Source organism: Cyprinus carpio, chromosome B17, assembly GCF_018340385.1.
Source record: "Cyprinus carpio isolate SPL01 chromosome B17, ASM1834038v1, whole genome shotgun sequence".
Lineage (NCBI taxonomy): Eukaryota > Metazoa > Chordata > Actinopteri > Cypriniformes > Cyprinidae > Cyprinus > Cyprinus carpio.
In genome coordinates this window covers 4,164,388-4,180,993 of record NC_056613.1, presented here as the reverse complement: position 1 = coordinate 4,180,993, position 16,606 = coordinate 4,164,388, and the positions used below count along the sequence as shown (strand labels likewise).

At 35.0% G+C, this 16,606-nt stretch overlaps 1 protein-coding gene across 1 annotated transcript; it reads right to left on the bottom strand.

Moving 5' to 3' along the window:
• Positions 1-6: 6 nt before the first annotated feature.
• On the bottom strand, positions 7-1,621 carry clec14a (C-type lectin domain containing 14A). The gene has a single exon (XM_019092610.2). The coding sequence runs from the start codon at positions 1,555-1,557 to the stop codon at positions 454-456; it is 1,104 nt and encodes a 367-aa protein (XP_018948155.1). The 5' UTR covers positions 1,558-1,621; the 3' UTR covers positions 7-453.
• Positions 1,622-16,606: the final 14,985 nt, after the last annotated feature.

Sequence of the window (16,606 nt, the reverse complement as noted above, 5' to 3'; positions counted from 1 at the left end):
AGGAGGTTAAACATCCGTCATTTATATATATCTTCAGTCAAAAAGACACGTATAAAACTTTCATGTTGTGAAACATAGAAATATATAATTAGAAAACACATCCAACTGCAATATTAACACAATATCTTCTACAGTTCTTACATCTCCACATAGGTGCATTTAAAAATAAGCTATAAAAGAGTAAACAAATACAAAGTAGTCTTCTCATAAATCTAATTACCGTCTATGTGACCTAGATAAGATTTCCAAATCCACATCGGAATAAAGACCCTGATTTCAACTGTGAGACGAAATGGCAAATGAGATTCAAAGGCAGTAATTACACAGCACTCTTGTGACTCCATACCTCACACCTAAATGTTCTGAGAGAGAGGAATATCTTGCAGTAAGCACCCTCTGTCATCTGCATGTGTCACACTGAATTATTTTTTACATTTGCACAGTCTCTCCCACTTAGATTTCCTCTTTTTCATTCACCTTCTCCATGGAGCTAGATCCATTCAGAGCCACAGCCTCTGCCTTCCTCGGGGTCAGTTTTATGGATCTCCTCCTCAAGCAGCCTTTCACGATGGCCGCCACGATCACCAGCAGCACTATGAAAATCAGCAGAGCTATAATCACAGGTACTATGATATTTGAAATGTCTTCAGCGCTTTTGTCAATATTCACGTCTGTCGCATTCATTCTGACATCATCAGGCAGAGATGTAGGTTGAGTTAGCACAGATGTGCCCCTGTTTATGTTTGAATTTGCCGATCCATTACAAATGCCATCTTCATTGTCCGAACACAGACATTTGTAGGAGCCTTCTGTGTTCAGGCATGGTTGCTGGCATGGTTTGGATTCATCACATTTGTTTACATCCACACAGTTTCCGGATGCATCCCTCCTGTAGCCTTTTTTGCACTCCATGCAGAGTTGCGATATATCCACGTTTTTGTCGCCGACTAGAGTCCAGATTAGATCTTTGGAGCATGTAAGATTGAACCTGGCACCAGAAGGGCAAACAATCTGACGTGTGTACGGATCATTTGATGGCTCAATCATGTCATGTGTGGCGAGTATTTCTGGTCGAGGACACATCAGCTTGACGTTTCGTTTGCAAATGAAAGGATATTTCTGTTTGCAGCCGGCATCCACAAACCCATTGCTTTTTGCACCAGAGTCACTGTATTCCACTGAAAGCAGCCCACAGCGAACATTTGCGCAAGTACTTTCAGGTTGGGTTTTCCAGGTTTTAGCATCAGATTGAGTGCTGTTGTCCACCGTCCAGTAGAATCCTTTAAGAGGCAAATTCTTCTCAAAACAGATGCCTTTATCCTTCTTCAGTCCAATCCAAAATGACGTGGTGGTTTTGTTATTCATATCCCAGATTGTTTTTAGAATCTTGTCCATTTCCTTCTCATTTGGAATGTTGGTCAAGAAACTTCCAGGTTTGCAGTAATTCTGAGCATTTTCAAATGAGTCTTTGATCAAATGAACAGTGTAGGACGATTCAGGCAAACAACATGCCATGTTGAGGAAGCTCACAAGATATAATCCTGTCCAGAGCTCCATGTCTGCACGCTGACTGGAACTAAATGAAACTGTCTGCTTTCTTAGCTGCCCCTGTGAGGTCCTCCCAAGACAACAAGCACAGGAAGTCTGTTCAGCCTTGATACAGCCGTTCACTTCCTCTTGGGTGTTGGTGCTGCAGAAGCAAAACAATCGCGACTATGAACAAAATCGGTTGTTGGTGAAACAAAAGCTCGCATAATACACAGACTCCCACAGCAGAGTGATAGATGAGCTCAAACTGATGGGAAAAACCTATGTTGCTTGGCACAGGATCCGTTAAATCCAAGCATGGATCAACACCCATTACTTCCTTGAGGGTTTTAGGTTTCAATACCTTGGAAACATCATAACTTCCCATTCTAGCATTCCCTCATAAAGATATGTATAACACTGGACAAGGACTTTTCCTATTTATTTTACTTATTCATTGTGTCTGTAACAGGATTCTTTGACAAAACAAACTCTGGGAAAAAATTCCCGGAAGCATCGCTCATTGCTTTTGGGAATGCGCTTTACAGTAGTCCTATACCTCTGTTTACATGTCACACTTAACACTGTCAGATTAGAATGCGTGTTGATTGACCTCAGTGTGTATTTTCAAGGGCTCACGTGGGACTAATGTGGTGTTGAATGTCCCATGACTAACACAGTATTATTCTGTCCTTCTAACAGGCCGCTTCATGACGGACCAGCAGATGCTTCCTGGAGGAAATGTCAATGAATGGCAGGAAGTGAGCCTGAAGGGGGCACTTGATTTTATGTTCTGCAGTCTGGAGGGTCAGGGGTGGAGAATAAGGACAGGAAATGGAATTATGGGTAAGAGGAAAAGGAGTTACCAGTATGCCAAGAAAGAACAAAGAACAAGAAGTTGAAATGAAGGCAATACAGGTGTTTTAGGAGAGCTCTGCTGTTTTGTGAGCCAACAATTTACAATCAAACCAGCCTTTAAGGGAGAAGTATCCTATTGCTTTTTTAAGGAAAAATTTTTGTCATTGCACCCACCAGCCACCCCTAAAAACACCCTTGCAACGCCCTAACAATATAGCAATGTTATATATATATATATATATATATATATATATATATATATATAAAACAATAATATATATATATATGTGTGTGTAAGGAATAAATGACGACGAGCCCTTGAATTATTAGAAAAATAATGCACACCCGAGGTGGTGATGTGGCCACAACGCGAAATGGAAAATTTTTCATATTTCATATAGTCATATTTCTTTTCATAAAGTTAACTTTAAGAACACAAAACCAAGCAAATGAGGTTTAAATTTCAATATTTAACTGTTTGCATTTCTGAAACAATATGTTGAGCACCAGAGTTGTAGCCTTCCTAAAAACAGGCTAAACAGAGTTTGTTGGCCATTAGTGATTACAGGATCTGTTTATAATGTGAAAATAATTTTCTGGTTCTTATCAGAGAAGGATTTGGTGCACTTGTACACTGTCCCTATCAAATAAACTACAAATAATATGTATATGATAAACTAAACCAGTAATATCACATTAAAACATCGGCTTATAATTCAGAGATTTAACTTAACTACAGTGCCTTATGGTGGGGTAAGTTAAAATGCTAACTCAATTTACCCCACAACATTTGGCGCACTTTTCCCCATAGCTGCCATTTTGGAAAAAATAAATAGCTACTGTAGCTTACCAGTTCAGGCTAATATTTAGCTAAATGGTTGCCATGTTTTATTGCTAAATCACCTTTATGTATCATAAATATTTTTCGACCTGGATAAATTTGCTTTGATATAACAACCATTACATCTGTTATAACTTTGCGAAGCCAAAAACAGTTTTTAAAGTAAATGGGTGCCTTCCACTCTTCCTGTGTGTTTCTCCTTATCACAGTCTGGCAGAATTGATGGGTGGTTCCAAAATAAATAGTCACATTACAGTAAAGGTGTACAGATGCCGAGAAACAGGGGGTGGGTCAACTTACCCTACTCTCCCCTACTTCCATTGAAGATGAGACAGAAGCAGGCTCAGAGAGTGAGGGAGAGCCCACCCTTATCAAAACATCTACAATAAAGTCTGGAATTATTATAGAGCTGTTTTCTCTTTTAATTGTATATTTGTAACAACTGTATCACTTATATTAACAAGCACCCACCCCCTAGTGCCCCTATTTTTGGTTTGGGCCACTGCATCTCAAAAAGTCTGTGCAAGGCCCTGCCTCAAAACATCGATCAGATGATATATTTAAACGGATTCGTCCATCTTTTGTACTTAAATCTCTATTGTGAGTAGGATTATTTCTTCCGCATCTCATCCAACGTCTCTTTTGCTGGTTCCAAAACTTAATTTTAAAGCTGGTAATGGAGGCTTGAGCCGTTGATATTATTCTAATGCAGTTAATTAATGAAGTTATTAGAAAGAGCGCGAGAGAGACAGAGACACACAGAGAAAGAAAAAGAAAGAGAAAGAGAGAGAGAGAGAGAGAGCTTGTGTGAATTAGGCTACCTCTGTGCGTCCCTCAACAGCGCTCTGCAGCAGCGTCTCTAAACAGCACTGTTAATACCTCACTAGTGAGAAATGTCATGTGTATCGTCTGTCATGTTGTTGTTTTGTTAGTCGTGTGCTGTATAGGTACTGTATGCTAATTTCCATTATTACAGTTAACTATGCAAAGTGATATGGAACTGTAATACGGTCAAGAGAGCTGCCTGGAACTACGATCGCCATGCGTTTCCCTGAAAATAACTGCACACCTCAGAACGTTCCCCAGCCAATCAGATTCAAGCATTCAACAGCCCCATGATATATATATGATATATATACACATATGATTTTCTAGAGGTATAATGTAAATAAAAAGTAAATAATAAAGAGATAATAACAATGCAAAATTTAATATATGAACATATGAATACTTTGTTTATGCTAATTTGTTATCATTAAATATTGTAATATACGATACATTTCAGTAATTATATTTATATATTAACTTTTTTATATAGATGTTTTATGTTTGTTGCTAATTTGATATTATAATTAATAAATGAATAAAATAAAAAATATATTTAAGTAAATAAAAACGCAAATATAATAAAATTATATTTACTATATATACACACACCTTTTTTAAAATTAGTCTCAGTTTATCAATGTTCTCAGAAAATTTGTTACACAATACAATACTGTTATTTAGTAGGTGGTATGTGTGTATTTCTAGATATCTCACATGCTCTAGTACTGAATTCCTCCTACGGCACATCTTGAAGGAAGACAGCTAGTGAGTCATGAATTAATTAAAAGTAGGTTTGAAAGATACAGCCCATGCAGGATTGAATGCCAAGAAATGTTAAACTGTTAACTTAAAAAAAAAAAAAAAACAGTAGTTTGAAGCTTATCAGCTCCAGACAGCTTACATCGTAACAACTCTGTTGACATCAACAGCTTACAGTTGCATTGCTGGTTAGTGCTGGTCTAGATGATGGATCAGCACTGGCATGCTGTGCAACAGCTGGTGAGGCTAGTCAGCCTGCTGTTTAGTAGACCAGCACCAAAACACAACATATGCTGGTCTTTTGAGCAGGAAACTGTGTCCTACATCAGCTAATACAAGTGGGATTGATTTGACAGGTGTGTAGTTTTCATCTTCTCTCATCTCACCATCACACATGTAACTGAGCACATTAATTATGCTGTAATATTAAGAATGATGCCACTGTTGTAGAAAGGAAAAAATAGCTGGTTTAGACATTTTTAAACACAACCTGTCCACTACCATGGGGGACAATGTCAGACTAAAAACTGCAAAATTCTCAGTTTATTCTCATTGCTGTCTAGGACAGGGGTCGGCAACCGGCAAAATACTATTTTGTATTTTAAAGCCTTCGAAAAAGTCAAATTTAATTTGTATTTTAGTACATTTAAGATTAGTATTTTGTATTTTCAAAATACATAAAATACTTTGTGCCAGTCAGCCTCTTTATCAGGGTGCTGATTTTGTGGCATCACTATTTCAGGCACGCCCCCTCCCTCCAACATTCATCACACCAGCTGCAGCATGTACAGCTCCACTCAGCTCGGGTGAGCGACTTTTCTGGAATAAAAGGAGGTGAGGATGTCATGGTCAATTGTACTTTATTGATTAAAGTTAAAATAGAGCATAGAGCATCATTGGCCTTCAGGTAACATGAAAGAATAAAGAGCACATACAGGGAAAAAATAGCATGAGCCAATCATTTTTGATAGTTTAATCGTTTTTTTTTTTTTTTTTATCAACTAGCTTGTCAAATGTGTTTAAATCATTACTGCATGTTAGGGCTGGGGGATGTGACAAATTGATATAAAATGTGAATAGTTCAGTCAAGTGAGCATTGATTGAACTTTTTCTAAATTGTTAACATAGAAAAGACCAGTCAGGGAAAGCAAATATATCCATGCAGCTTTTAGTGGGAAAACTTTGGAGTGGAAAAAGAAGCATGGACAAATGGTTGAGTAATAGAGTGTGATATGCTTGGTGCAACTGCACTTATTATAAGTGCAGTATGCCACGAAAGGAAATTCAAGTTCACACTCGCACGTTGGCATGGAGTTTTTTGTGCGTGCGCTCCGAGACGGAGTGGAATGCCGACAAATAGGCCATCGTTTTTGACTTATGGGACGCGGCAAGCAGTGGAATCACCGCGCAGCTGGCACTTTCTCTCGTAGTGGAAGCGGTTTGTGTTAAATGCTTTTTAAATGAATTCTATTCAATGAATTTAAAAATGTACATTTTAGATAAACTTTATAATTTGAATAAACTTTATATACAACCAAATAAAGTATACATGAAAAGTTTTTTTTTTTTATTTTTTTTTTGTAGTTTTGTATTTCCTACAGGGCAGGATAAGGGAAGATGTATGTATAATGGAAAATGTTTTTTTTTTTTTTTTTTTTTTTTTTTTTTGCTGCATTCAGAATAGGTCCAGATGGATTTCAGCCAATAGGGATGCCTACATTGGATGGCCAATTTCACATGTATTTTGTGTATTTTCAAAATGCAAAATACTGTTTAAGACAAATGATTGGTTATTGTCCAGCATTGTCTTTTATTTCTTAGCCAAGTAAAAGTAAGAGATAAAAAGAAAGTTTTTTTTTCTTTTTTTTTTGTCATCAATCTAGACATACAGTACATCAATAAATTTTATTAGGCCTATTATTATTATTATTATTATTACACTTGACATTTCTGTATCCCTCACTTCTGAAATGATTGCTACTCCCCTGACCTGTAACATAACTGAATATTAGCTATATGCCGTGTTATCCTTATTTGGGGATCAAATATCTTGTGGCTCCACATGAATTTTATTCGGTGGGAAAGGGGCCAAAATGGCTCTTTTGTCGTTGAAGGTTGCAGACCCCTGGTCTAGGAGAAACATTTGACATATTAAAGTAAACTTTTTGTCCTGTTGTGGAATGTATTAGGTTTTTCACCAGGTTTTTTCAGGTTTTCAAATTTCAGTCAGTCTAGGATTTTTTTTTTTTTTTTTTTTCTTCTTTCTTTTTTCGTTCTGTTCTTCTTTCATTTCTTTCTTTCTTTCTTTCTTTCTTTCTTTCTTTCTTTCTTTCTTTCTTTCTTATTGAAGTGTTTTTTTTATTATTATTTAATATAAATTCAAATCTATTTCTTTATTTAATAAAAACACTCCAATATATTAATGTGGAATTTTTTGTTGTTTTTTATTTAACCCCATCTTTTATTACTTTTTATATGTTCATATGTAAAAAAGAAATCAAAATATAGCATAAGATTGTAGCTTTATAATTCTGAATACTCTTGATTTTAAAGGCTGATTTCTTTTTATTTTTTTATTTAAATGTATTATTTATTTGTTTAATAAAAACAATTAGAATTTATTTTAATTAAACCTTTATTTTATCTAATCTATTTTTAATTTTTATGTTCATAAGTGGTCATTTTTGTAGCCTGTAAATTAAAATACAGCATGAGATTGTATCTTCATAAATATAATTCTGACTTGAATTATAAGGCTGAAAACATTTTTGCGTTTATTTTTTTTAATTAAATATACATCCTGTTTTTATTCATGTATTATTCAATTAAAATTTTATTTTACCTCATCTATTATTACTTTCTATATGTTCATGTTTGCTCATTTCTATAGCATGTAAATCAACAAATAGCATGAAATTATATCTTTATGAGCATATCTCTGAATTTCTCTTGATTTCAGAGGCTCTTTAAGAGTATCATGTTTATTGTCTCAGTATCAGCACTGTGTGAAAATTAGATCAGTGTTCTCGCACAAAATCTGTTACACAATGCAGCACTGTTCAGTAGTAGGAGGAAAAAGAGCCAGTTTAGTCACTGCACATTTACACAAGCTGTCTGCTAGCATGTGTGCAATGTCAGGCCAAGACTTCAGAGTAAAGCCAGAAACTCTTTGCAAGTACTTACATGCAAATACTTGCAAGTACTTTCAAGCAAGTATTAACCATGCATTGCAAATAATCCTGTTGTACTTTACATACTTCAAGCATGTTTTCAGGGTGGAAACAAACCTCAGTAGTCAACAGGTTGCAAAAGAAGACAGTCTGCGTTAATGCTTGTTATATTTAGTGCCCTGTATGGCAGGCAGGACTAAAAAGTGGTGCATTATTAATTCTGACACATTTCCAAATGTACTGAGTACAATTCAAATCTAACACATTACTGCTTGCGTGCACTAAAATGTGAGGCCCTAATGTGAGACAATTCACTTTCATTTAAGCAATTAAACAGTCGCAGCACTCTTAATGGACTGACTAATAACCTTTCTTTAAAATTAATTTAACCACTTTGACTCTGAATGTCAAAAGCTTTTACAAGCAGCTTTATAAGTTAGATGGGGGCATCTGAGGAAGCCAGTACAGGGCAGCACTAATAACTGGGCAATTTAGAGCTGTCACTCAAACATGTTTCTTTCATGATTCAAAAACAGCCATTTCAATTTCACAAAATGGCTGAATGTAACTACATTAAACATTCCCACAGGATTAATATTCCCCCTGGATAAACACTAAACGCGACTTTCACGTGGACCCATAAAACAAGTAGGCAGATGCAGACCAAGATAAAGATGTGCCTGAGCTGGAAATCAAAAGCGAGCCGTCTAACGTTGTGTATCACGATACACCTTGATCCTTCACTGGTGAAACACTTGATAGATGTTGATGAGTCAAAGCAAATCCCTGTGGCCTCATTATACATCCACTGAAAGCTTCTCCCAGTTTTGATGTTTGATCAGTTGAGCGGCCTTGCATTTGACTGTTTTCTACATAGACTGGAGAAAAATCTGACATTCCCAAGATAGAACTAGTGTTCTGAGCTCCACCACGAGATGCAGGCATCTGTAGTTAAGAAAAATTACAAATGAGATGTTTCTGTGAGAATATACTAAATAAAAATTAGTGTATTAAGGTCTATAATCTCACGTCTTCTCTAGAGATTGGTAATGTCTGTTCTCAGATTTGCCTACCAAATTGTGACATTTACGGTAAAATACCAGCAGCTGTGGTTGCCAGAACTTCACAGTAAAAAAAAATATGGTAGCAACATTTTAGGTTTTACAGACTTAACTTAAATTCACAATAAAATACTGTATTTCATTAACTGATGTATTGTTAATAAACCAACATATTGAAGTACTAATATCTGTTTTGAACCATTGTAATGCACTGATAACCACCAAAAACTGAAGGTGATAAGAAAGTCCCATGATGAACCTAAGCTCATCACAAACAGCTTTTCTACGAGCTGAGGAGGACAATACTTATATATAGAAGGTGCACAGTGTCATTCACACAAACACTAAACCCCATCATGGTGACACATGGTACTGAAATAATACAATAAATATTAATTTAACAACATAAGATGTAAGATTAAACCCTAATGTCCACAAATGCTAAGAAAAAAAGTATTTTAACAGTATTTTACTGTAAAATTACATTAAATGTAATAACATTTATTCACCGAATATAGTATGGAAACTTACAGTTAACCAGTTAACAGGTTTTTACTGTAGCATTTTTACAGTCTTTTACTGTTAAAATCACAATCTTTTTTTACAGTGTACCGTTACAAGTCAAAAATGGAAATATTAACTTTCTTATCCAATTCTCTCAAGACCATCTGGGTTATAATGTCAACTTTCTGTATATTTTTAATTTATTTTTTCCCTAAGTAGAAAACATTCTATTCTATTCTGTGCCTTTCCATTAAATTATAGTTTTTTAATTCTTATTTATTTATTTATTTATTTAACATTAAAGTTTATTTTGTCTATTTTACACTATCTATTATTTATTTGAATATGTTCAAGTTTGGTCATATTTCGTTCTTTCTTTTTATTCTTTGTTTATTATGTAATCTTTTGTTTATTCATTTTTTTTTTTTACTTATTTATGTGTCTATTAGACATTAATTTTATATTAATTAGTTATTCATTCAGACTTGTTTATGTATTTATTTTTATGTAATATACATTACATTTTTGATTTTTAATATTTTATTTTATTATTATTATTATTACTTTAGATATGTTCCTGTTTTTTTATATTTCTATAAGCCTGTAAATCAAAATATATATGAGACTGTTGCCTCATATTCTTTTTCACTGGTTAATCTGAAAGCAGCGATATACTTAATTTACTAAAACACTTCTGTAACACAGTAGATTGGGGAACACATATTCATTATTAACTAAACATTTTTCCTCAATAAACTCCTAATTTTCTGCTTATTGATAGTTGTAGTCATAGTTATGTTTAGGTATTGGGTAGGGATGTAGAATATGGTCGTGCAGTATAAAGCATTAATATGTGCTTTACAAGTACTAATAAACAGCCAATATACTAGTAATATGCATACTAATAAGCAACTAGCTAATAATGAAGCGTTTTCCCTTATCTATTGTGTTACCAAAACTTCTTACTAGCTTTGCAAAGAGTCCATCTTGAACTCTTTAAGATGCAGCATTAGTCTGTTTTATTTTTCACATCCATCAACCTTTGATTTGAATATCAGAAGTAAACAGGCAGTGATATTTAACTTCAGTGCAGAATAGATAATCGCCACTCATTTATTCTTAATTATGTTTGAAATGACCCTGTAATTGGCGTCGCGGGAGCTTGCAGAAGTCACAGCGTCCAGTCGCGCATCTGAGAGGACTTGAATGAGTCTCGACCTGTCTGAGTTAATTAATACAATATCCAAGCTAATAGGAGAACACAGTGTCAGTTCATATTCTCATAACACATGAATAAAATATGGTGACATTTACTGACAAGAGAGGCAAGCGTAGAATAAACAGACACAAAGTCACCAGAGCTTGTGGAATAGTGTGTATTTCATGTGATTATAACAAACACTCCAGCCAGGCTAAAGACTAAAGATGACCGTCTCATTTTTCGTTTATAAAGGCTTGTGTTGAGTTTTTGCCTTGTAGGAGTTTCTTGGTTCCTGAGGAGCATCTATGTTCTCATAATCAGTGTTTGAGATTGACGACCACATTGACTATTAAATTGTCTGGTATATAAAACATCAGACAGAACAGAAGTGTACTAAATGCTACCTGTATGGACAGGTAACTAGTTATCCATAATTTCTAACTTCTGATTGCCTTCACTAATATCTCTGACAGATAGTAAAAATCAATACTTTCTTTAGTATTGCATTGTTAAAGTAGGCCTATATGAAAATGTTGTCACTATTTAGTCGCCATCATGTCATTCCAAACCTGTATGATATTTTTGTCCTTTCTATCCATTTATTTATTTGTATTTATTTATTCTTGGAAAAATGTTAGCTCTTTGAGACTTTTTTTTTTTGTGTGGGGGGGGGGGGGTTCAGAAAAAGGAAAATCATACAGGTTTTAATTGACATGAGGCATTTTATTTTTCAGATTTTAGGTAAGTCATCACTTTATGGATTTTACTTTTGCAATCTATGTTTTTAAAACTTTTGAGGTCTCGCTCTTCTTCTTTTTCTTTGAAGCAAGAGAGTTTGAAAACCCTGACTGACAGCAACACATTGACACTAGTTTCAGTGATTGACAGCAAAGACCATGCTTCTATGATTCCTGTCAGTTATACTGACAAGGGTTCAGTTCATACAGCACATAACCAAAATCATTCTCAAAATTCAGCTGTGAATCTTGAAAATTAAAGTGAGTCGCTCTGATTATATACTTTTGTTGTGAATCCTTTATTTATATGAATGGACTCCAAAACAGGACTGAGCGCCAAACCAATTATGATAACTAATGCTAAAGATGTAGTTTTACAAATCTTTCTAAATTTAAAAGGATAGAGTACACAGCTATAATGATTTTTCAGCTGATGAATGATAAGAACATAGGTCTAGTCAGGTTAGACGCCATATTGAAAACGAGGCTGTGAGGGATACTGTATAAAAAAAAAATCCTAGAGAACATACTCTTCACAACTCACAAGTTCAAAAACTTTTTTTTTCCTTCATGAAAGTCGGTAGTCGTCCTTCTTTGTGTTCTTTAACCAGTAATCTGCAATCGACTGCAGTGGATTTCGGTTTTCAGTGCCTTTAAGTGTCCAATTTAAAGAGAAAGGGAAAAATGAAAGTGGATGGTTCAAGCAGAGATAATTGAACTTTGTTTCCTCATGCAGACAGACCAACAACTGGCCTGCGCTAAATGGATTGTAGGAGATTTGATACAAACTCTGGGGAGTTAAAACATTGTTCCCTGACATCTTTCCCACAGAGGTTTGTGGCTTTAATTTGTTGTTTTCTCTCTGAAGTCTGTGTCTTCTCTCAGCATGCTAAGTGATGATTTGTTTCTGCCCCAGAATGTGTTTTGACAATCGCAAACGGCACTTTGTTCCACAACAGAGACACTCACGTTCAGGTTGTGCTGATTGTTTTCATATTTGAGGGAAGCGGGAAATTTCCTGACCCTGACCAGAGTGTAGATCGTTCTGCTTATCCAAAGAAACCGGGTCTCCTCTTTGCAAATTGCAACTGTAATTACAGCGGAAGAGATAACAAATCTGAGCTTCTATAAATCCTGACGTTTGCATGTTAGAGGGCCACAGGAAAAGTGTTTAAGCCCACTGGAATTTCCACTTAATGCAACGGGAACTCCACTGCCATGTTGCTGACTTCCGCGTAACCGAAAAGAGCAAGGAAAAAAGTCCACAGTTTCCAAACACTGCTATTTATAGTATCTCAACTCCATGAGGATTAAGGTTGGATATTTAATTAAAGTTCAGTTCCCTCTGAGTCAGTGTTTGCTAGGTGAACAGAAGGCTAGAAGAGATGATGGAAACCATTATCAGAGCACAGAATCTTGATATTTACTTTGATTAACATCCTCCTTCAAAATCCCATCACGTTGCAATTTATTGCCCCAGAATATCTCCTGGTTTCAGTGGAGGATGTGGGTCGAAGCGGAAATGAATGACAAAAACTGCAATAATAAAAGTATTGAGATGTTTTTCTCTCTCATTGCCTTTTGAAATTTGATTACTAATTTTATTTTGAGAGTGTTTTTGTACATACACTGGAAAATGGATAGTAAGAAACTGCTAGTAAATTTCACCAATAATTACAAAGAAATGCAATTATCATTTAGTTTAATGTGAAATTTTGAAGTAGAAAGACTCAAATAGTATTTTCTTGTCTAACATACTCCATTAATCCTTATTATATGTATTTATTTATTCATTTTTACTCATTTCCCAAATAAAGAGATCCATTTTATTTGGGAAAAAATGTAATTTTTGTGGTGGAAGAATCAAAGCACAGAATAGTTAGCAGGGAATGTTTTGTGTAAAATTTTACAATTTTGTTCTAAAACTTCTTAATCTTTGTGTTTAACTTGTCAGTCATTGCTACTGGTTGGGAAGGTTTCTAGAAAGAAATGAGACATATGAAAGGATGGGGATGTTTTAAATAACGTGTAAATGGCAGGTTAAAAGTGGCTGATGGCTTTGATCTGTCTGTTTTTGTGCACCCTTGTGCATGAAACATTTGCATTTATGTTCAGTCAGCAGATGACACATCAAACAAAGGAACATAAGAGGAAAATGGAAAAGCATTAAGAGAAGTAGATCTTCACAGAAGAAAAAATGTAATTATTAAAGAGCACAAAAATACAAATTGTCATACTACTGTATTTATACAAATGAAAGCTCTAGTGAACTTTGCAGGATATACAGTATTTGTATGCTTTTATAAGTTCATGTTCCTAGTGCATCATAAATTATGTTTATCTGTGTGACAACTTGCCCCATTTAGTGTGGCAACATGTCCTGGTCCTTGATTGATTGATTGTAATCCAGGTTTATACCAAAGTAACCTACATGGATATATTGGTACACTGTAATGGTGACAAAGTTTGGATAGGAAACATTAATTTGTTTTAACTTACACAACCTTTGACTCTTCTTATGGGCCTTGGGATGCTGCGAAAGAAATGCATCATAATGACATTTAAACAAAAGCAATCCATTAAAGCAAATGGGAACAAGAGATAAAAAAAATATGTATGTTTGCATTTCATGCTATTGCATAACTGTCATCGTTGAAAATTAATTGCAAGAGGTGCAGTTTTTAGCCTGTAAACAAATGCTTTTGTTCCTCTGTGAAACACTGTCAGGTGACTCTGTGTGCAACTGCTGGAAAAGAAATGTTCACTGAGAGCAATATTGCTTTGTGTTGCAATTGTACTCAGGCTTTTAAAGGTGTGACTTCATGATATACAAACGATATTTGCTCATATACAGTATAAACCTTGTCCTGCATAATTAAGAACAGTTGCATTTGTAATTGAACAGTATCCCTACAGCCTCAAGTGCTTCCCATCTGCGTTTATTTTACCTCTAGCAAGGAGCTTATACAAGTGCACAAAAACTAATTTACAAAGGAATATAGTAAATTAATGCTTTAAGCAATTGCAATTTCAAATGAATTAACCGGTGACCAAAAGGAACCAACAGTGACAATATTGTTGTGGCAGGTATATTAGATGTATTTAGTGCATTTGTGTGTGAGAGGAATGGCTGTAGGTGAAAGACAGGGGATGTGGTTACCAGTCTGAAGAAAATGAGAAATAAACCGTTTTGACATATTTGTGTAAAATGTCAAATATAATCAGAAATCTGTGGCATCTCTGCTCAATTAAACACTGCAGTTCACTGACTTAATCAGAATTTAATCATGAATGTACTGTAGCTACTAAAATTAAGTGAGGATTATGCTTAAAAAAATTAAATAAAAAAATCAAGATGCATTTATATTCAATCAAGATGCTTTTATATTATTCAAACACAGCATCCAATCAAAAGATCTCTGTTTACCAAAGCTGCATTTATTTGACAAAAGATTGCATTTATCATGAATGTACTATAGCAGTCCTATCATCAAATGCATCCAGCGTAATGCAACAAATAACTACACACATACTGTACAGTATTATTCTGTTGTCAATGTCTATACTAAAAGCTTCAGTGAACACACAGATGTAATGAGTAACACATCGATGTAGTAAGCATCTGGATTGTTCACCCTCTCTTTCAGTATTGATCAGTCCTTTTCTTCAAGTGATACTAATGGATTTTCTTTCTTTTTAGGTCTGCTTAATGGCAACCTCCATTCACAGAGCTCCGTCTGAGGGTAAATCAGGGCAGTTTCTCACGCTGAAGCATCTATTATTCTGGATGTTTGGGTGAGTAGAAATGGACCACTCTTTTATTAAAATGTTGCTTTTGGCTTAATCACATATGGATTTTCCTCAAGTAATGCAGTGATGTCATATACCTTAAATGCTGGTCCTTTTCAGCAGCAAAATAAATCAGAGCACAACTGGAGCAAAATATTAGATCCGGGAGAAAAAAAGTTGTTCTTTCATTACCATTAGACTTAATTATTTTTTGGATTTTAAACTTTATTTAGTCATATTTTATGTATGTATCAACTTTGTTTCAGGTGTTTCTCCAAAATTCAGTGGGAGAATTAGAAATATAATGTTGCACAAATACAAACAGAAATAATAAATTAACAATAAAGAGTTTTAAAAAAGTGTCTGGACACACACACACACACACACATCTATTTGGTGACCTTGGAAACTTGCAAATATGAGCATGTTTATTAAGTTATTAAAAAGTTTCTTTTTTTCTTCTCCTACTGGCCATGAATCTGAAACACCCTGTTCCATCCAGCTCTTGTGTTCTTTGAGTGCTCCAGCTTTAATGTCAGATGTCATGTTGATAAGACTTATCTCTAAAGAGCTTCTGTCAGTGGCTGTTGCTCCAGTCACATTCTGGATGCTATTTTCCTTTGCAATTATTAAATTAAAGCAGATATGAGTGGTGTTGTGGTGTGGTTGAACAGTTCACGTCACTGCTTTGGCTGGAGGCAATAAATATGTACTAAACAACTTAAGAAGAAATTTACCATTGTAGATTTGAGCCTGGACTTCGGCATTAGTAAAATTAAAATAAAATGCACGCATTTACATGCAATAATGCATTTTGGGGTAATTAGATATTGTTATAAAAAGTGATTTTTATCTAGGGATACACAATATACTGTTACCACAATACCACATCTTTTTCTCATCTCTTCCAGTGTAGAATTTTTGACATGTCAATTCCTATGACGTATGGGTCAGTTTAGTAAATCCTTTGGCAAATTTGTTTAAAGTCTTTGCCTTCTATAACCAAGCTGACTCTGGGCTTTAGGGGCTTGTATCTGTGTCCACTGAACAGTAATGAAGGCCATAACTCCAAATTACCCCCAAAGGTCATCTGTCTGGCGGGCGGCTGGAGTTCTGCAGTGTTACGTTCACAGACAAAAGCTCTTCTCCATGTCCACTGATCAATTTCGAGTCAATTCTGTGACAATGTCTGAACCATTCAGCGTGTTAAGGACATATTATTGCTTTTTTACACTTGAAATATTTCATCCTGGGTCACTCCATGGCAAAGAGAATTCTGGGTTATCTTTTCACATATCACACTGCTCATAATTTACCAGAGGTTAACATTT